This window comes from Phoca vitulina, unplaced genomic scaffold, assembly GCF_004348235.1.
Source record: "Phoca vitulina isolate PV1807 unplaced genomic scaffold, GSC_HSeal_1.0 scaffold3, whole genome shotgun sequence".
Classification (NCBI taxonomy): Eukaryota; Metazoa; Chordata; class Mammalia; order Carnivora; family Phocidae; genus Phoca; species Phoca vitulina.
Genome location: NW_022589706.1, coordinates 84,342,539 through 84,363,583, shown reverse-complemented (window position 1 = coordinate 84,363,583; position 21,045 = coordinate 84,342,539). Strand labels below are relative to the sequence as shown.

At 40.1% G+C, this 21,045-nt stretch overlaps 1 protein-coding gene across 4 annotated transcripts in view; it reads left to right on the top strand.

The window, feature by feature from the left end:
- Positions 1-19,692: 19,692 nt before the first annotated feature.
- Positions 19,693-21,045, top strand: part of COL25A1 (collagen type XXV alpha 1 chain) — a 467,924-nt gene continuing 466,571 nt past the window's right edge. For all 4 annotated transcript variants that reach the window (XM_032400984.1, XM_032400983.1, XM_032400982.1 and 1 more), the window contains exon 1: positions 19,693-20,681. In XM_032400984.1, the coding sequence (XP_032256875.1) occupies positions 20,385-20,681 (297 nt within the window). In that variant the 5' untranslated portion in view covers positions 19,693-20,384. The remainder of the gene's footprint in view (positions 20,682-21,045) is intronic.

Here is a 21,045-nt window from a genome sequence, read left to right as displayed (position 1 = left end):
GCTTTATTCTTACTGTATTCATTCTGGCCATACCACTTAAGGTGCCCCAACCAATTCTTCCAGTCAGTTGTGAGAGGAAGGTGTTTGGAAACAATGAGCAATCAGAGAAAGACAGTTAGATGGGGAAGTCATGTTAAAGTCACCAAGGAGGGGGCTGAATTCTCTTTTTTCACTATAACCGCTCACCTTCTAAACTGGAGTTGAGTTTTTAAAAGAGCAAAACTTGGATAGACTCAATATAAAATTCAAGCTTTTCTAAATTGATTTTTATTCTCAACAAATTAATACGTGTATGTAGTTAAAACGCAAATGATATAATTTATGTAAATGATATAAAATTCCACACAACACTCTCAACTGAGTCCAGAAAAATTCAATTGTGTGATATAATATGGGGTTGTAGCATTGTTAAGTTAACAAAATTATTAGGGTGAGTCTAGTACAGATCACAGGAACCAACCACCAATTCATTCAGTTACACTGGAATTCATGTTATTGTGGGGTGTGTCATCAAGGGGTTTTCCCGTAATACCAAAATTCACAGTTAAAAGCAACAATTCTTCCCTCACCCTTTTATACCCCTAGTTCCAGTCCCCAGATGTAATCTCCTTCAACATTTTGAGCTGTTCCTGCTGGTATTGACATTTATATTGTTAGACAATATTTTGGGATAAATCAACAGCATTATATTATTGTTGTATCTGAATATTATTCAGTAAACAGTTAAGAAATATAGTATGATTTTTGTTCCTTTCTCGCATAATGTTTTTTATGAACTTTTACTTATCCAGTTTTTCATATGTTTATCCTCAATCCTTTCCCCATGCACCATTAGATCTGTCTACATAAATTTAGTTTTCCAAATACTCAAATATAACAGAATATCATCTCTTTATAATGTAAAGTTTAAGTTTACTTCAGAGTGGCAAATAATCAACGCCGGGTTTATTGGTGTTATACCAAAAAGTGAAAGAATAAAACAGAGACTAGTCAGTTTTAGTTTTATTCCATTGGATGTTTGGGGAACGTCTGCTGTTTAATTTATACTTTTGCTACTTAGACTAATTCCTGTATATTTCTAATTTTTGAAAATAGAATAAATACTTAGTTCTAGACTTGAAAGAGAATTCATTCATTCATTCATTCAATTTTTAACAGATGTTTTCAACAGATATCCTCCAACACTTGATCTACCAAAACGGCAATTTTCTGGCGCTCTGCAAGGCATTTAGTCGTGATAGTCTTATCCAGTCCCTCACTTCACAAATGAGAAAGGAAAACAAAGCTGGCTTGTAAAGACCATCCATAAAGCCATTATAAGAACAATAAAGAATAATACATTTCTACAAGCTAAACAAAAATAGAATTGTTAGCATACACATTGGAGGTATAGTTTTACTTCCTGCAGATTTATGGTTCCTGTGGCACAATTTATTTTCTTGTTACTTTACTGTTCTAAATTTGAACATGTTGTTCAAGTCCTATGTCATAGGTACTTAAAAAAAAAAAAAATCCCTAAAATGTAAACAAATAAAAACACTGTAAGGTGGGCGAGGCTGAAAACATGCCTATTTATTTTCATGTTAAGGTGGAAAAATCTTTAGCCTCCTGGGTAAATATTCATTATCTTAACTGACTTCTGGCTAGTCAAGTCTTCAGGAGGATAAAAAAAATTCTGTGAGTTAAATATATTTGCTGGAAACTACGGGACTGGAACGAAAGCAACATGTGAATTTCACTGTGAAACCAGAAAATCTAATACAGTAGTAATGATTTAGTCATGCCGCTTTTTTCCAGGAATGATCAATAAAAGAAATCAGAACTACATTATTTGGAAGCACGTTTTGGTGAGAGAAAGTCCAAACTGAGAGTGTGAAGAGGAATGGAAAGAAACAAAATTGTTCCATTAAAAAGGTGTTTAAGGGGCTTATTCTCCCTCAGCGTGCATGCATATAAATTCCATTAGTGTTAATAGGACCTAAATGCATGACTCAAGGGGAGAATAGAGTGACTTGTGTGTATGTGGGTTAAATGAAGTCTAGGAAAAGTCAATTAAAAACCACAAATGGTGGTTTAGTAGTCTAATAGACTTAAAGATAGCTGGAAGAGAGGCATTTAATTTAATCAATGGAATAATGCATTTTTCTTTTGCTACAGACAAAAGTTATAAAAATGGCAAAAAGAAAACGAGCCCAAATTTAGCTGTGTGGAATCATTGCTTAAAGTTAAGGGTTATATTATTGCACTCCAGATGGTAAAACTGACCCTTTCTGAAAGATTTATAATTCACATTCAAATTGGAATATTGAGTTATATAAGGATTTCAAAAACCACTGACCATTTTTCCTAGCTTTCACAATCAGAAAGGAGAGAGAGAGATAGAAAGAGATTCACTTACATAGAGATAAAATTCTGGCTTTTGGTTATTTACAAAAGAGAGCATAGTCAAACCCAATTTTTGAAAAAATGCATAATGGTATGGGAACTAGTAGATGGAAATCTCTTAACCACAAATAGTAAAATGGGTAAATAAATTGTGTTATATTCAAGCAAAGAAATACATACAGAAATTGTTTCTGGAAGAATAATTTGAGATTACTTTGCTATAGTCCAAGTGAATAATAAAGGTTTTTATCCCAGAAGAGATAAAAAACTAAGGATGTTTTTCCTTAGAGCAAAAAGTTGGGGGTTGCAAATAAAGGTTTTCTTTACAAATATTTATTACTTATGTCTCATAAGCCATAAGTTATTTGAAACCAGGCATGTTGTAATCCTCTACTTTATTCCTCATAATTCTATGTGTATTAAGTAGGTGCTCAAACATTTTGACTAAAGAATACATGAGCATGAATGTAGATTTGAAAAAAAAATAATGTTTTACCTGAAGTGTTTTCTTTGAAATGCTTCATCTGTCCTCTGCTTTTAGAAAAAAATTGAATTTAGCACTGAGAAATGCTTTAGAAGGAAATGGAATACATTAGAATTTATGTGATCTCTTTTCTAGTAAAAGGAACTACATTTAGGAGAAGAAGAATGTGAGTGGATTCTCTTTTGGCTAAGTTTAATAAGAAGCAGATCTTAGAGGGCCTTGATATCATACACTTGCATTTTGCTTTAATCCTTCACTCTATGATATCTCCAACATTATGGCCCTGAGGTCATGCTTGCTGTAAAGCAGTAGGTCCCTAAGATTGCTATCTCCTTCCCAGTCACTTTATTTTTAATCATTTTAAAGGGTCCTTTATACTTCTGGATCTAATGCAGCAATATTTTTGAAATAGAAGGTTTATAAAATTTCACATTCACAGGACTAGCACCAGGTGTAAAGACATGTCTATGACTGTTCAGGTCAACTAGCTCCAAGCTAGGCAAGATGCAATATGGGAAGTCTAAGAGGACTGTGTAATGAGTAATGATGTCACTTCTTTACTGATAGTATATACAAAGTAGTTCCTGGACCACAAGGGTGGGTTTAGTTTTAATGTAAATACTAACTAGTGCAGGGATGCTGCTGAATTGGGGTTGTGGGGGTGCAGGGATAGAGGGTGACATTGGAAGCTAAAACTATCTCAATACAGTGGGAGGTAGGGGAGCTGTGCAGCACAAATGAAAAAGGAATTAAAAGGGGCTCTGCAACACCAAGTGTTAGGGAGGATACAGAGCAACTGGAACCTTCTTGCACAACTGCTGGGAGTATACATTGTTGCAACCATTTTGAAAAAGTGCGTGGCCGTAGCCATTAAAGCTGAACGCTTGCAAATCATACGAACCAGCCTTCTCCTAGGTACACGTTCAACAGAAGTGGGTAGATAGTAACCAAAAGACTTGAGCAAATGCATTACAGCAACAATATCTGTTATAGACAAAAAATTGGATCGAACCCAAATATCCATCAATAGTAAAATGGATAAATAAATTGTGTTATATTCAAGCAAAGAAATACATACAGTAACAAGAATAACTATGCTACCATATGCAAAAATATGAATGAATCTCACAAACACAGTATTGAGCAAAGTAGTCAGGGAAAGACAAATCTGTATTGTTTGATTCCATGTATAGAAAGTTAAAAAGAAGCACGTCAGTCTAAACTCTGTTCTCAAATGGGGAATGGCGAGAGAGAGTTATGACTGTTTCCTGATCTGAACATGGGTTACACAGGAGTGTTCACTTTAGAAAAATTTGTGGAGCTGGAGCCCCTGGGGGGCTCACTCAGTTAAGCTTCTGACTCTTGATTTCAGCTCAGGCCATGATCTCAGGGTCATGAGATCAAACCCTGCATCAGGCTCTGCACTGGGCTTGGAGCCTGCTTAAGATTCTCTCTCTCCCTCTCCCTCTGGTGCCCGCCCCCCAGCTTGCACGCACTCTCTCTCTCTCTAAAAAAAAGAAAAAAAGAAAAAAAATTTATGGAGTTGTACACTTATGATTTGTGCAGTTTTCTATTTTTGTATGCGTGTTAATCTTCAATAAAAAATTTACTCTCCTCTTCAAATAAATATAGGTCCCGTGGAAACTTGGGAACTCAAGCTATAAGGGAAGAACTTTAGGAAGAAAGGGTGATGTAGAGCTTTGAACAAGAAGAAAAGTTGGGAGGGTGGTATGGTCAATGTATCCAGTCTATATTCACTTAGGGGAATAGAATGAGTATTTGGGTAAAACCTTAGGTCATGATTAATAACAATATAGACTGACCATTAATATTGAAAAGATGAGGAGATCCAAGCCTGAGTCAGAATAGACACAAATATGGATTTCAAATGAATAAGACCAGAGGCTGGGACAAGCTGGAATGTCAGAAAGCAAAACTTTCTGTTGAGGTATGAGCGGTGTATCACACAGTGGCTTGGAATGGCCTACCAAACCCTACTTGGGTTTAAAGTTCTTTTGCCCATGAGCAAGGCCTTATGGTTTATACAGAAGGCTAGAAAAAAAAAATGACATGACTTACCATTTTATTTATAAATCACTCATATAAGACATGCCCTATTACTTGTAAATTTCCCCCTATTTTTCAAACCGTGTTCTGACTTTTACATGTAAAATATGGTGTAACAAGTACACCAGCTTTTATCTGTCATTTAATTCTGAGTTTCTCATCAGTGCAGGAATATAATTAAGATGAGCAGAGACCCAAAGTAAAATTTGTACTGATTCATGATCAGTACATGATCCTATGTAAAGTGAAGCAATAATAAAAGCTAACAATTATTGAGTACTTGCTGTGTATTAGGCACTGTCCCTTGCACTTTACATATATCATCTTGTTTAATCCTTGCAGCTACCATGAAACTTAGAAGAAAAGGTACCCGGTGATGAGGAGCAGAGCCAGGGTTCAAGGCCGGGTTAGTCCAACTTCAAACTGTATGCTGTTTTATTCTGTCAACTATATTTAACCATCACACATAAAAATACTTTGAAATCTCAGGGAATGTATCTGTATGTCTCCCTCAGCTCAGCCCTTACCAGAAAGAGAAGGCCATCCTCACTACCCAGCTAGATCTTTTTTTTTCCCAGTGATGAAAGCTGAAGTATATCCACGGGAAGTACTCAGAAGGTGACAGAGGCAGTGGGAGATTTTTCTCCGGCAAAGGCTGGGTGATCAGTTGGCAAAGACGTCAACATAACACAGCTCCTGCACACCTGAATGGCGCCCCTTACTGGAACTCCCTCTGAGCTGCCCATGGCCTTCCTCCATCCCCACTCCCAGGCGCAGGGTCCAGTTTCTCTTTTATCATTCCTCAGTGCAGTGCAAGCTGTATTCTCTTTTTTTCTTTCCCTCATAGTCTAGGAAAACTAGAGCCTGATGTTCTTCTCTTTTTGGAAGAACCAGGAGAGGTGAATCCTTAAGTGCACCATTTCTTCAACTCTGTGGGGACAGGATCAACACACACAGAGATCCTCAGCTTAAATACCTACAAAGTAGACAAATGACTGAAAGAGGGTGGTGGTGAGGCCTTGTCATCTCCAGTTTTTATATAGAAAAATAGGGTTAAGTGTGTATATGGGAGTGTGTGTGTGTGTGTGTGTGTGTGTGTAGGGGGTGTGGACTTGAAGGCCACTGCTCTCTGATTCCGAAAAGGGCTGGAAGCTGCATTTATACAGTGCTTTTCATTAGATGGAGAAAGTGAAACATGCGGAGGGTGAAGGACGGCAGTGGAGGGCTGATGGGAAATGCGGTGAGTTGAAGAACTTAAGCTCTCCCTAAGGAAGCTGCTTCTACTTAGCTTCAGTTGATGGCTGCCAGTTGGCAATGAGGACAGTTGCCAGATCTTCTGAGTTTTCAGAGGATGGAAATCCAGATTTTTTAAAATGGGAAATCTCCTATTTTTAAAACACTGTGTGGGCCAAACCAAACACGTTTGTGGGCTGAATTCAGTCTGTGGCCTACCATTTTGAGACCTTTGATTTATAGTCCTCACAAAACATGACATCTCTGTTCCAATTTGTAATCTCAAGGCTTGTTACTTCCAGACTCAGTTCATTTCTGTACTTCACTTTCCTCCCTCACTCCTTTATTATTTACACACATGTCTGACTCCCCCTCAAGATTATACCTTATTCTGATGGCGCAGCTTGCATCTTTTTCAATTTTGTATCTTCTCTGAAGATTACTATAGTGCTTTAAATAGTGCAACACTCAGTAAGTGCTGGTTAGACAAATGTTTGTTCAATAATGCATTTTCAAAGCTGGTCAAAGGAAACTTGAAGCTCTACTTGGGGTCCATTTACAGAAACACAATTTGCCAAAAAACAAAGATGTGAAAGCCATCTTGGGATTTCTACCTCCAGTGATAGTTGACTATAATTTAGCCCAACTTTCTCATAAATAAAGTATCTCCACAAAATATAGAAAACATCTTATTAATAGCATCAAAGACTTAACAAGCTGTGAGGAATTGCTTTGAGAGAACAGGAATAAAGAGCATAAATTGGTGAACTAAGAAGTCTTTTAGCCTGGGGGCATTAGCCATGTGTAGGAGGTGACAGAGAAGAGGAGAGAGAGCTCCATAAGTGGGGTAAGACTGGAAAACCAGATGGAGACCTTGGAGACTCCCCCACAGCCCCTTGGCTGGGACTCTCCCCATGTCCTTGCCTCCCCCACATTAGATATGTGGCCCTTCTTGGGAAATAGCCGAGCAGTGCTTTGGGCTTTGGAGGGACAGGAGTAGAAGCTCAGTAACATCTGAGGTCAGAAACCTCATGTGACATGCCCTTTGCCCCTGGACAGGCTGCTGACTTTCCCCATTCAGCTTCCTTCCTTTGTAACTCACTGATAAGGCTAATCTTAAGTGAAATAATTCTGAAGCCTGTGGTCAATGGAACTGTTAAAGCTCTAGAGTGTGCTGAACATTAGCCTGAGGTAGTACCAACCCTATGCTTCGGTCTTTACCTTTTGAAAGCACCTGGCTGCATCTTTCTCCAGCCAGTCCCCTCCCCACAGAGTGAAAGGTCTACTGGGCCATGTGCCCAGCTGCAGCTGGTTCTATATACTCTCTCCATCTCCCAACCATGCTCAGGCTACTGGACAGTGGATTTCCCTTCCAAATGGTGCCAAAGCCCATCTCCCAGGTCTCCAAGGCTTCTTCCTTGGGCCTCATCCCCCAAAGGGCATATCTTGTCATTGGGGTGTGCATTTGTAGGTCCCAGAGGTGGCCAAGAGGTAAGTTGTATGTCTGCATGTGGGGGGTGGGTGGCTGGTGTGGACAGACTTTGGCTGTGAGGTTAGGTGCCCACAAGACTACACATGGTGCTTGATTATAGTACTCAAAGCAGGTAACTAATAAGAAATAATCAGTCATCTAGGAACTTTGTGAAGTTGAGGTTGTGTCAGGTTCCCTGAATTGGACTTGTTGCTATGATAACATGAGAGTAGCCAACTCATGCTGACAAAACTGTACTTAACATCAGTCTTGTTGTGAGACTTGGTTCCCTAAATCAGAGAAAGTTCCTATTCAGGTTCAAGATGTATAATAGTTGTCTATATAATGGGTGGCCTGGAAAATGGAATAAATGAGGTGATTAAAATATATAGCCTGCCTGGATCTTAGCCCACAGCCCATTGCCAGGCCCTTCCTGATGTCACATTCTATCCACTTGCAAAGATTTTCATCTAATAGCAACTTCCAGGAATTCATTTAATCATGATCCAGACATGTTAGTGACAAGAGTAAGAACATGTACATCATGTTAGCAATGAGCTAAATATCCTCTGTCAATTATAGTAAATGACATCTCAAGAAGTGAGACCTCAAATATTCTTTGTGATGTCAACATGCTCCCGGAAAAATTATATGCTTTTCACAAACAAGCACTTTTGCCTTTAATGATAATTATTTAGGGATTTTGGAGTAACATGCCAAACATACCATTTTGGGAGAACTGAATAAAATTTATTTAAAAAAATTTTCCCTCCCAAGATTATAAACTCTAACTGCATATTATATTTCAGTGTTTATACATGTCTGTGGTAGATATATTCTATGAATGAGATGCCAAACTTTGATGATCTTAATGTTCTCATTCAGTTGAATACTTGGTTTAATTGAAAGACAGGTTTAATAATAAAGTTTTTAAAAAACTGAGGTAAAATTCACAAAACACACAACCATTTTGAAGTGTACAGTTCAATGTCATTTGGGGTATTCACAATGTTGTGCAATCACCACCTCTCTAGTTTCAGAACTTTTTCATCACCCTGGAGAAAATCCCCTACGCCATGAAGTAGTCACTTCTTTTTTTTTTATCCCATCTTCTGGTAAATACTAATGCATGTTTAGTGTCTGTGGATTTGCCTATTGTGGATATATTACATAAAGAGTCATATAATATGTGACCTTTTGTGTCTGGCTTCTTCCACTTAACATGATGTTTTTATGGTTCATCTGCATTGTGGCATGTATCAAATACTTCATTCCTTTTATGGCTGAATAATATTCCATTGTATGAATATACCATATTTTATTCATTCATTCATGCATGCACGTATTCATTGATGGGCATTTGGGTTGTTTCCACTTATTGGCTATTATAAATAATGCTGCTATAAACACACATGTACAAGTTTTTGTGTAGACACATGTTGGCATTTCTCTTGGGGAGTGCCTAGGAGAATTGCTGGGTTATATGGTAACTCTGTGCTGAACTCACTTCTTTTTTTTTTTTAATGTTTAACTTTTTGAAGAACTGCCAGACTCTTCTCAAGTGGCTTTACTATTTTACATTCCCATCAGCAATGTATGAAGGTTCCAATTTTCTCCACACCCTTGATGACACTTGTTATTATCTGTATTTTTTATTATAGCCATCTCAGTGAGTGTGAAGTATCTTGTTGCAGTTTTGATAAATGTTTCCCTAATGGCTAATGGTGTTGTGCATTTTTTCATGTATTTATTGGCCATTTGTGTGTCTTTGTTGGAAAAATGTCTATTCAGATTCTTTGCTCATTTTTAAACTGGGTTACTATCTTTTTATTATTGAGATGTGAGAGTTCTTTGTATTCTCCAAATGCAAACCCCATATCAGATACACAATTTGCAAATATTTTCTCTCATTTTGTGGCTTGTCTTTGAGTTCTTGATCTTTGAAACACAAAAGTTTTAAATTTTGATGAAGCCAAATGTATCTATTTTTCTTTTGTTGCTTGTGCTATTGATGTTGTATCTAAGAAATCATTGCCCAAACCAAGGTCATGAAGATTTATCTTAATGTTTCTTCTAAAGACTTTATAGATTTAGGTCTTTAATTATTTTGGGTTAATCTTTTTAATATGGTTTGAAGTAGGGTCCAATTTCATTCTTTTGCATGTGGATATCCAGTTGTTCAAGTCATATTATATCTTTATATTATTTTTTTCTAAAAATCTGAACTTTTTCTCTACAAATATGTTTTTCTGCCATATTTCTTCATTTCTGTCAATGGTAGTGTCACTGATCCACAAACTAGAAACCCCGAGTTACTCATCCTCTTTCTTTGAATATTTTAGCCCTGGGCTCACCAGTCTCAGTCACTGCTCCCTTCAAATTTTTTTTTTTAAAGATTTTATTTATTTATTTGACAGAGAGAGACACAGCAAGAGAAGGAACACAAGCAGGGGGAGTGGGAGAGGGAGAAGCAGGCTTCCCACGGAGCAGGGAGCCCAATGCGGGGCTTGTTCCCAGGACCCTGGGATCATGACCTGAGCCGAAGGCAGATGCTTAACCGACTGAGCCACCCAGGCACCCTGTAATGATTTCAATGTCCATGCAGAGGATTATTCCAATACCCCTGTGTCTCAGTTTTTTATTTAACCTGATGATTTTGTTGTACAGCTTACCTCAGCCATTTGTATCCAAGGTCATATTCTAGATCAGTAGTCCTCTATTAGAATTAGAATTAGTTCTCAATTAGATGAGCCAGGAAGATTTTAAGCGATATCAATGACAATCCTCCTCCAACTTAATTATATCAAAATCTCCTGGGATATGACCTGGGCATCATTATTTCTAATGTGCCACCAGGATTGTGAAACACTGCCCCAGACATTGCCATTATCAATAACTTTAATACTTACCTTATATCAAGTATTCCATTCTCCACTTGCCACCTCCTAATTTTCCATCTCCCTGCTTTAAATGGACTCATTCCAACAAATCTTCTACTGTGATCTACAACCCATTCATTTTAGCATCTTTTCATTGTCCTTCACACCTTTAGTGTCCATACTTCCCTTTGTGGTACTCTGTTGGAGTGATGGCCCCCAGTGAATCATGTCTCCAGTATTCATGCCATTGTGAAGTCCCCTCCCCTTGAAACAGTGTTAGCCAGAAGACTTGCTTTAACCACTAACATATGGTAGAAATGACACTGCTCTTTGAGAAGAAGCCCAGCTACCCTGCTGGAGAGACTCTGTGAAAAGACCACACAAAGAGACTAAGTGCAGAGGGAGAGGCCCTGAGAAAACATGCGGTAGAGCCGAGGAACTCAAGTGACAGTGAGAATCGAGGCTCCAGACAGTCCAAGTGATTTCAATGTGCAGCCAAAATTGAGAACCACTGATTTACCTGCTGATGGCTCCCAAATATGGATCTTTATTGTCCAATAGAACTTTCTGCAAAACTCTAGAAGGTCCTCTATGATCTATCTTCCATCCTGTCATCCCTCTAACATCCTCCCTACTGCTCTCCCCTTGCTTACTCTATTCCTGCTACATTGATCTCCTTGCTTTTCCTCAAAGACACTACATATATACCCACTTCAGGGCTTTAGCTTGTTCCCCCTTTCTGCAGTACATTTCCTCCAGATGTTCACATTATCCACATGTCTCACTCCATCATCATCTTCTGTTCTTTGCTCAATGCAATGAAATAAGTGCTGTAATTGAGTTAATTTTGTTGTTTTGCTGAAATGTCAACTAATACAAATTTATTAGAATATGTGAAGATAAGCAAATAATAAAAGTGTACAGTGCCCATTGTGGTGAGGATATGAAGCAAGGGAAACTTATGTATTGATAGTGGGTGTATAAATTGGTACAACAGCTTATCTACCAAAGTTGATGATATATACATTCTATGAAGTAGAAATACAGCTCTGATGGTTTCAAAATATGTCCACAAATTCTTTGATAGTCATCCCTTTAATAGGTGGGGCTTAGTCCTCAGCCATTTGAGGAGGGACTAGACTTAGTGACTCACTTCTAGTGAATAGATATGATGGAAATGACAGTGTGTGACTTCCAAGATTGGTTATAAAAGGCATTGAAGTTTCTTCTTTACCTCTTTCTTGGATCACTCGCTCTGTGCAGAAGCTAGGTGCCATGTCATAGGGACATCCAAACAATCCTTTGGAGAGACCCAAGTGACAAGGAACTGCAGTCTCCTGAAAGTCAGAAAAAAATTAAAACTTCTTGCCATGTGAATGAGCCACGTGAGTGAGCCATCTTTGAAGAAGATTCTCCAGCCTTAGTCAAGCCTTCAGATGACTACAGCCCCAGCTGACATCCTGACTGCAACTTCATGAGAGACTCTGAGCAAGAACCATCCAGCTAAGCCATTTCCAAATCCCTGTTATACGGAGATTGTGAAATAATAAAATTGTGTTGTTTTAAGCTGCTAAGTTTGGGGAAAATTTGTTGCACAAGAGATAACTAATATAATAGCCTAGACTAATTCTTGCACCTGTATAAAAATAGATGTAAAGAAGAATGCTTATAGTGACATTACTTGAAATGGAGGGGAAAAAGGAAAAAAACCCAGAGACACCCAAAAGTCCATCAACAGAAGAATGGATAAATACAGGTGGTATAATCATACAACGGCATATGTACAGTAGTAAAAATATTTGAAGAGAGTTACAACTTGAATAGATCCTTCAAATACAATGTTGAAAAAAATAACACATTTATACAAATACTACATTTATATGAAGTTAAGAAACATATAAAGCTAAATACTAGATTGATTATGAGTATATACATATAGTAAAATTAAAGAAATGCAAGGGAAATTAAGCATTATATTCGGGATGTGGTATATTAGTTATCTATCATTTAATAATTAATTACCCCCCAAGTGGCTTAAAATAATAAACATTTATTATCTCACACTTTTTGTGGGTTAGCAACTTGGGAGGAGTTTTGCTGGGTACTTCTGGTTCTAGACCTTTCATGAAGTTTCAGTTAAAACATTGGCTGGCACTTCCATCGTCTGAAGGCTTAAAAGGGGCAGGAGGATCCATTTCATCCACATATGGCAAGTTGGCACTAATTACTGACAAGAAGCTTCAGTTCCTGCCCATATGGGTTTCTTCTTAGGCTCTTTGAATGTGTTCATGACACGATGACTTACTTTCCTCAGAGGTAGAAAAACACAGTCATCCTCTCCTAAGGCCTCCAAATTCACATTATATAATAGCATCAGCTTGGAGGTCAAAGATTTTATTACCTAAATCAGATCCAGGTATGAATGAGGCCCTTCAGGTGTGGTTCCTTGATGAGGAACCTCAAGTTCCTCTCTTTAAGTACAATTACTTTCCATATAAAGCCCTGTGAACTAAAGAAACAAGTTATCTGCCCCATATCTACCCAACATATGGTAGTGGGACAGGCATAGAATAACTGCTTTAGTCATTCTTATTTAATTAAAGTGGGAAAAAAATATCACCAGGAATCACTGGTTCACAGAGCTTCTGTAATTCACCTGGGCACATGTAAGAAGTTCTTTGATTAGGGCTGAGGCTTATTCCTTCCTGGGAATGATTCCCCATAACTTTTGGCTTTGCCTTTTGACCCTTTGTTTCTGTGCTCTGAGTTACTTTCTCTTTACCATGAAATACATCCTGTATTTTCAGCTCCACAGTTTTCTTAGCCTGCTTCCTGCCTGTAGAGATTTTAGAGTCTAAAGGCCTCTTCTTTTGTACTGTCTCTCTTCTTTCGGTTCAAGCTGATGTTTTCTCCAGTATAATTTTCTTTAAAAAGGTTTGTTGATCTCTTATAAATATTATCGGTGTTCATTCCACTGAGATAAGTCATATTCTACTTTGGGTTTATACTGAGACCACTGAGGGATAGCATCCTTAAACTTTGTATATGTTCTATTTCTTGATTAAACAGCTCTCTGAGGTATCACTTTAGATATTTCTGAGATTTTAACGAAAGATAGTATACTCAGCTTTTCTGTCTTTCTGAGAGTTTCTGGATTTGATCTTGTCCAAAAGCTATTTCTTAATAGTAGTATCACTTGTCACTTGGAGAGGATGTAAAATGTCTCAGTTGCAACAATTCCTGGCTTCTTTCTGTTTAAGAGTCATTCCTTTACTGTATCTATCTCCTTTTATATTTTACTACACACATTAAGAAGAAACCTGTTGGCATCTTCAGTCTTCTGAATGGAATCTTCTTGGCTAAGTCACACACTTCATTAAGAACATTTTTCTACTTTCCATTTTACCACAGGCAATAGTGTTGCAACATCTGCTCTACATAATGAGAATCTATTTCCTCATAGTTTCCAATGACATTTTTCTCACTCTCCTTTGAGTCCTCACCTGAAGTCTCCTAGAAGGCCATGTGGCATCTACTGAGAGAGATTCCTAGACTCTCAGACTTTTACTGTTATTATTCCCTTTAAAATCCTTCCACAAAGGGTTTATGTATGTTCAGTCTTACGGATTGTGCCAAGCAGTTTTGTTTTTTTTTTTAAAGATTTTATTTATTCGTTTGAGACACAGGGATACAGAGAGAGAGAAAGAGAGAGAGAGAGAGAGCACGAGCAGGGGGAGAGGCAGAGGAAGAAGCAGGCTCCCTGCTGAGCCAGGAGCCGGCCGTGGGGCTCTATCCCAGGACCCTGGGATCATGACCCAAGCCGAAGGCAGATGCTTAACCATCTGAGCCACCCAGGCGCCCCTCAAGCAGTTTTCTTAAGTGCTTGTGCTCACTTCCATTCTAGTCAGCAGTGTGTGAGAGTTCCCATTGCTCCACATTTGTTATATTTGTTACTGTCTGTCTCCTCCATTTGGAGATTTACATTACACTTAATATTAGGCATTGTAATGCTTTACACATATCATCCCATTTACTCACTGCAACAAAGTATTGTTATATTTGTTTTATAGATGAGAAAACTGAGGCACAGAAAAATTTAAGTAATTTGTCCCCGGTCACACAGCTATTCAATGGCAGAGGTGGGTTATAAACCAGGCAGTCTGGCCTTAGAGTCTGTGCTTGGAACCATGATCTGAATCAATGCTACAAACATGTTCTGTTCACATAACTTTACAACACAAGGTTGATTTGGTACATACAATGAAAAGTTGCTTTGGTTAGAATCAGCAATTAAACTAGCATATTTTGGGAAAATCTAGTATTATCTTGTTATTTAAGGCTTGAGAAAAAGTTCATCTCCTCCTTCCAAATGAAACAAAAACAAAAACAGAACAACGAACAAACATTAAACTGACGCTGCAGAGAGGAATGGGATTTTGAAGGGCTTGTCTTATCTAGATTATTGGATTCATACAGCTGTAAACCCCTTGCTTAGCCAGGCTTGTGTAAATGGGATCAGTTCCTTGATCTGTCTGAAAGGGAATTTTTCAGCCTGTGACTAGAGCCAAATCCTACTTTTCTGCTCTTCTACTCCTAAAGATATTTATAATTTGTTTGTGATTTATTGAAATTTGTCTGGCTGTGGGAGAACTGCATCTTCTAAATTCACTTCACTGCCTACTCCATTCTATTTGGGAAACATTGTCTTCTTAAAAGATGTTTCTCTGGGAGCACATTCTCATCTGAAGTTTATGAAATAACATGCTCAATACAGCACATAATTTATTCCACCATTTTCTTTATTAAGGCACACCGCGGGTGGTTGTGGGTGTACAAAGATGGCCACAAACCGCCTCATACATTTACTTCTGTTGGAGAACTGTGGTGGTGAACTTTGGTTAAAACTGTGGTCCTAGGAACCTAATTAACCTTAAAAATTGGTGGTGCTAAAAGATATTTTCTAACCAAGTGAAATACTTTTCTGTCATATAATTAATATCTAAAAATAGCATAACATGATTATTCCAGCTATTTATTTTGGTCAGGGAATCTTTCTAAATACACATAAGACATTGGAGGGGGCCTGGGTGGCTCAGTCAGTTGAGTGACCGACTCTTGATTTTGGCTCAGGTCGTGATCTTGGGGTCTTGAGATCAAGTCCTGGGTGGGGCTCCACACTCAGGGGGGTAGTCTGCTTGAGATTCTTTCCCTCTGCTACTCCCCTGGTGGGAGCATCTGCCTACTCTCTCTTAAATAAATAAATAAGTCTTAAAAAAAAAATAAATACACATAAGACATCGAAATTTTGAGTATGTGTTAATTTACATCCATCCTATATATCCTCTATTGATCAGCCTTTCAGAGGCAAATAGGAGTGGATGATGCCTTTTCTAAAAACAAAAAAACAAAAAAACTCTTCTACCTACTTAAAAAGCCCTTTTATCTTCCTCATTTTTGTTTTCTCCTGGTCACCTTCTTTCTCACTTCAACTTCCTGCCATGTTTCTCTGTCAGAAGTCTGTTTATTTCTCTTTTTCAGGGGCCAGGAGATTGGTAACAGTAGTGCTAGCAGTAATGTTGAGTCCTGGGTCATGATTGTGACTAGGCTAACAGTAGGGAGGAGAGATGAGAGCAGCTTTACAACTTGACTGGTTGTTTTTGAGTTGCACCAATGGGAGGCATCAAAGAAATAGAACATATTTTATTCTGTTTAATATGCTTCAATGGAGGGCATCCTAGTTTTACATGTCATGGGAGAAGGCATATATCTCCAATTCTTTCCCAATGGGCATGTCAGTAAAATAGGAATGCATAAACATTTGAGACACAGGGACTGTTATTACAGGGCCTACTTGAGTTATAGGGCATTATAGTGGTTTTAACAGTGCTTATGATGCTATAGCAGATGAAGACTGATTTCTTGTGATTAAGATTCTATTAGGGTCCTATTGCTGTTGTACCATATTACCACAAACTCTGGGTCTTGAACAACACAAATGTATTAATTATAGCTTTAACGGTCAGAAGTTCTAAAATCAAAGGGTTAGTAAGGCTACATTCCTTCTGGAGGTTCCAGGGGAGAATTTGTTCCTTGACTTTTTCAGCTTCTAGGGACTTCCCATATTCTTTTGCTTCCATCTTTGAAGGTAGTGTTCATATCACTCTGACCTCTGCTTCTGTGGTCACATCTCCTCTTACTAAGAGACTCTGTCTCTTTCTTATAAGGACCCTGGTGGTTACACTGGGGCCACCCACATGGTAGAAGAAAACCTCCCCATCTCAAGATTCTTAACTTAATCACATCTGCAAATCCAAACATTCCCCATTTATAGGTTTTGGTGAATAGGATGTGGACATCTTTGGGGTCTACTATGCTTCCAATCACATACCTATTCTACAACCAGCTGCTTGCCTTTTCTTACTACTGATATGAGTCTTAGGCAAATCAGAGTCAGCTGGACTGCATCATTTTTAGTGCTATTTTTACTTTTTGAATCCTTTTCCACATAGGAACCAAAACAACAACTGTGCCCTGATGAATCTATAGAACAATATGGGTTTAGATCCCCAGAGCTTTCTTGATCCATGCTTTCTCTGGGCTTGATGCAGAAAATCTACTGGGTTTTGAAATATTAGTGCTAATGACTGGTACATTTCTGGGGTATTGTGCCCACAATACCCCAAAGAAATAAGCAAAATGAATCCTCTGATTAAAGACCCCAAATCCACAAAATTCCAACTCTGTCTACTAAGATCTGACAGTTCTGAAAGCTTGAAAGAGTTGTTAACCTTCTCATGGCCAATTTCCATAAAGCATGATAGAAGAACACTGCATCATCCAAATTAAATGTGTGACCTACTGTCAACATCAGTCAACACACAAAGTGGCCCTTCCATTGAAATTTCAAAAGAGCAGTGCCTTACCACAAAGAAAGTTCTTCATTCTCTGTCTCCATACTTTCATTAGAGAAGCTGGCATGGAGAGTGTGAGGGGGAAGATGAGCAATGAGGAAGATGAGATGCCAGACACCAGGTGGTGATTTGTAAGATATATTATTTCCATCCTAAGAACAATAGAAAATATTGAAAGAATTAAGGTAGATGAGGAGAGGAGGACAAGGCAGAAGTCAAGGGTTATTGGTGGTCTTTTGGCTTGGGGACACCGTATAGATGGCAACTCCATTTACTGACATGGGAAACAAGGGAAAAAGTAGGGTTTGGAGGTAAGATGCAGGTTAAATTGAATTGCTTATGAGACATCCAAGTAGAATTAGCAAACAGGCAGTTGGCTATATAGGTCTGAGCTTGGGAGAGAGGTTTGGGCTTACAATATGGATTTATTACTCATCAGTTTATGGATGGTAATTGAGAGCACCACTGGAAATTGTGTACAAAGTTAGAAGATGGCATAAGATAAAGACCTAAGGAGCACCAACATTTAGAGAACAGGCAGAGGAAAACACCTGCAAAAGAGACAAAGGAATGGTTAGAGAGGTAATTGGAAAATCAGAAAGAATTGACATATTTAAAAAATTTATACCTATTCCTTGGAAACACGTTTAATCACAATTAAATGTGACTTGAAAATTGTTTCCTTATATATAAAACGGGGCCAATAATTCCTTACCGGCATCACAGGGTTATGAGGTTCAAATGAGAAAACATATTTGAAACAATTTTGTAAAGTGTTACACCAGTGGTTCTCAAGCTTAAGTTCGCATCAAAACCATCAGGAGGACTCCTTACAACACACATCTCTGTTTTTGAATCATTAGTAGTAGTAGTTTCTGATTTAGTAGGTGTAGGGAGGGGTCCCAGAATTTGAATTTTGCATAAGCTCTCAGTTGATGTTGTCAGTCTGGGACCACCCTTTGAGACTACTGTGTAACACAACTGTAAGGAATTTTGCTTTTGCTTTTATAACACAATTCACTGTTTTCGTCCGATGTTGTGTCTGTTTCATCCCCTACTCCGTTTTCATTTCTGTATTCTCCATCAACAAATGAAACATTTTTACCCTGCTTCATACCTAGCAATATCTTTACGTTGTGATGAGCTTAGTGCAGTATTTCCTTGATCGTTTACATTAATGAGCATCGACCTGACATTAGCTTAAGAAGGATAAGAAAAATATATGGTATTTCCCGTGGGGAGGAGGAGATAAGAAGGGACTTTTTTGGAGTAAAAGGTGAGATTTTTTTTTCAAAATCAATTAGATGTAAAATGCTACTTATTACCTACTTTCAAAAATCCCATTAGAGAACTTGTAATTTGATCCAGAGGGCGGAGAGTCAGGTAAGAGGAAAAATTGACCTCATTCTTCAGTCCTTTCCTAAATCCTGAGAAATGTGTGTACCTCCATGCTCCCTTTTTCAATCCCACAAAACGGGGAATCAGGAAAACGCATTAGCACCCTAGAACAGACTAGGAACACCGAGCGGGGAGGAGACTCAGCCCCACCAAGACAGAAGGAAACTGGGGGAGGGCAGAGAAAACTTCCCCTAGTCGGACACTCTGCAGCTCGGCCGTGGCAAGAGAAGGGAAGTGGGGACATTTACCTCGGGCGTCAGTCAGACACTTCGCCTCGGGGCATGTGGGAATGTGAGGGAGGAGGGGGAAAGGTTGCACCACAGCGAGATCGCAATAGCTCCCGCTGCTGCTTTTGAGTGAAGATTTGGAGAGCTAGAGCTTTCTGCTTCACTTCTTCCCTCCTGGAGGCCATTTCTCCATATTTAACAGGGATAAAGAGGGGGCGTTGGGCCGCGTCAGGATAAGCCAGAGTTACCGCCTTCCCCACAGTGGACCCCGCTTCAGCCCCTGGCCCAGGCGGGAGATGTGGCCTTAGGGGACGCTGAAGTTACTTCGTGGAGGGGGAGGGGTCGCCAGGCTCCCCTCCAATCACGGTGGCCGTTTCCGCTATTTGCATGTATTATGCTAATGCAGACCTCCCGCTCAGCTCCCTCCCGAGCTCTCCGCCCCCTTGGAGGGTCTCCGGCGGAGCCCGCGGGCAGGGCGAAGGTGAATACATTATGCTAATGAGGCGGGCTTCTGCCGGGGCTTTGGAAGGGGGGCGCAATGCTGCCGGAGCCCAGGGCTGGAGGCCGGGCGCCGGAAGGGGGGTCGGGGGAGGGACGTCGCGCTCGGAGCGCGCGCGCACTCACACACACTCACACACGAGCATCTCGAAGGGTATTTAAGGCTCGCACCCGCGAGGCTGCGGAGATACTTCGGGCAGCCGCGACTTAAGCCTGGCCGCTCGAATTTGCTCTTTGGGTTATTTCGTTTTCCTCTCTCTCTCCTCCCCCTTAGCATCCCTTTTGCGCTGCGCTCTCGCGGTCTCTCTCAGCCTTCCTGCCTGGAACTGAATCTAGGTGGCAAACAGGTCGGCGTGCGGAAAAACACTGAATAGGTAGAAATAAGGCAAACTAACAGAGACGCAACAGGTCGGGTGTTCGGTGGCGAGGGCGAGCGGCGGCCCCTCGCTGCGCCTCTCGCGCTGTTCCTCGGACCCTGGGCGGCAGCTCTCGAGGACCCCTTCCGAGGTGTCCGTCCTCTGAGGGGCCAGGAGGGCCAGCCGGGAGGGTTTCATTCCGGCTTTTACCTTTTTGCCACCAGTCCTCGGGACTGAGGGTGCTTTTCACTCCCAGCTGGGCGGAGAGAAGAAAGCGGAGAGGATGGTCCACGTCTGCTGGTCTCGGCGCTGAGGAAAGCCGAGCTCCATCTCCGCGCCCCGGCTCGATCTCCGCCAAATAGTTGTGCAGCCACCCAGACTGAACTTTGGAGGAATCGTCCCTTTTCTTTCCTTTCAAGATTCTTGGAAGTGGTAGAGAGTGGGAGGCGAAGCCGAGGCAACTGATCCCTCCACGATGCTGGTGAAGAAGCATGCAGGGAAAGGTGGGGGTCGGGAACCAGGCTCTGAGGACCAGAGCCCCGCCGGGCAGCGTTGTGCCTGGACCGTGCCCCCGTGCACCGCCCTGGCGGCCCTTCTGTCAGTGGTGGCTGTGATGTCTTGTCTGTACCTGGGGGTGAAAACCAACGACCTCCAGGCGAGGATCGCTGCTCTGGAATCCGCAAAAGGGGACCCTTCCATCCATTTGCTTCCCGATGGCCTGGATCAGCTCAAAGCAATGGTGCAAGAGAAAGTGGAGCGACTTCTGGCTCAGGTGTGAAAGGCTGGGGTATTTTGCACGTGGATAATATCTTGCACAGGCGTGATTCTGTGTACAGGACCAGCCTCTACCTTTACTGTATGCATACTTGGTGTGGCTGGGTGTGCATACGCTAGGCCACCTTCTGTGCTCACTGTAGCATATATTTGTATATGCACATCCTTTGATATCACCCTCTCTTTCTCTATCATCTTCCCTCACTCTTAACGTTTGCATGCTGAACATATAGGAAGGACTGAAAGAGGGAAGGGTGGCCAGAATATCAGGGTGGCATTTTATCTTTTTAGTTTTCTAGAGTGACATAAGAATCTTTTCCAATCTTATGGAGAATATTCCTTCCAGAGATAACATCTGTTAT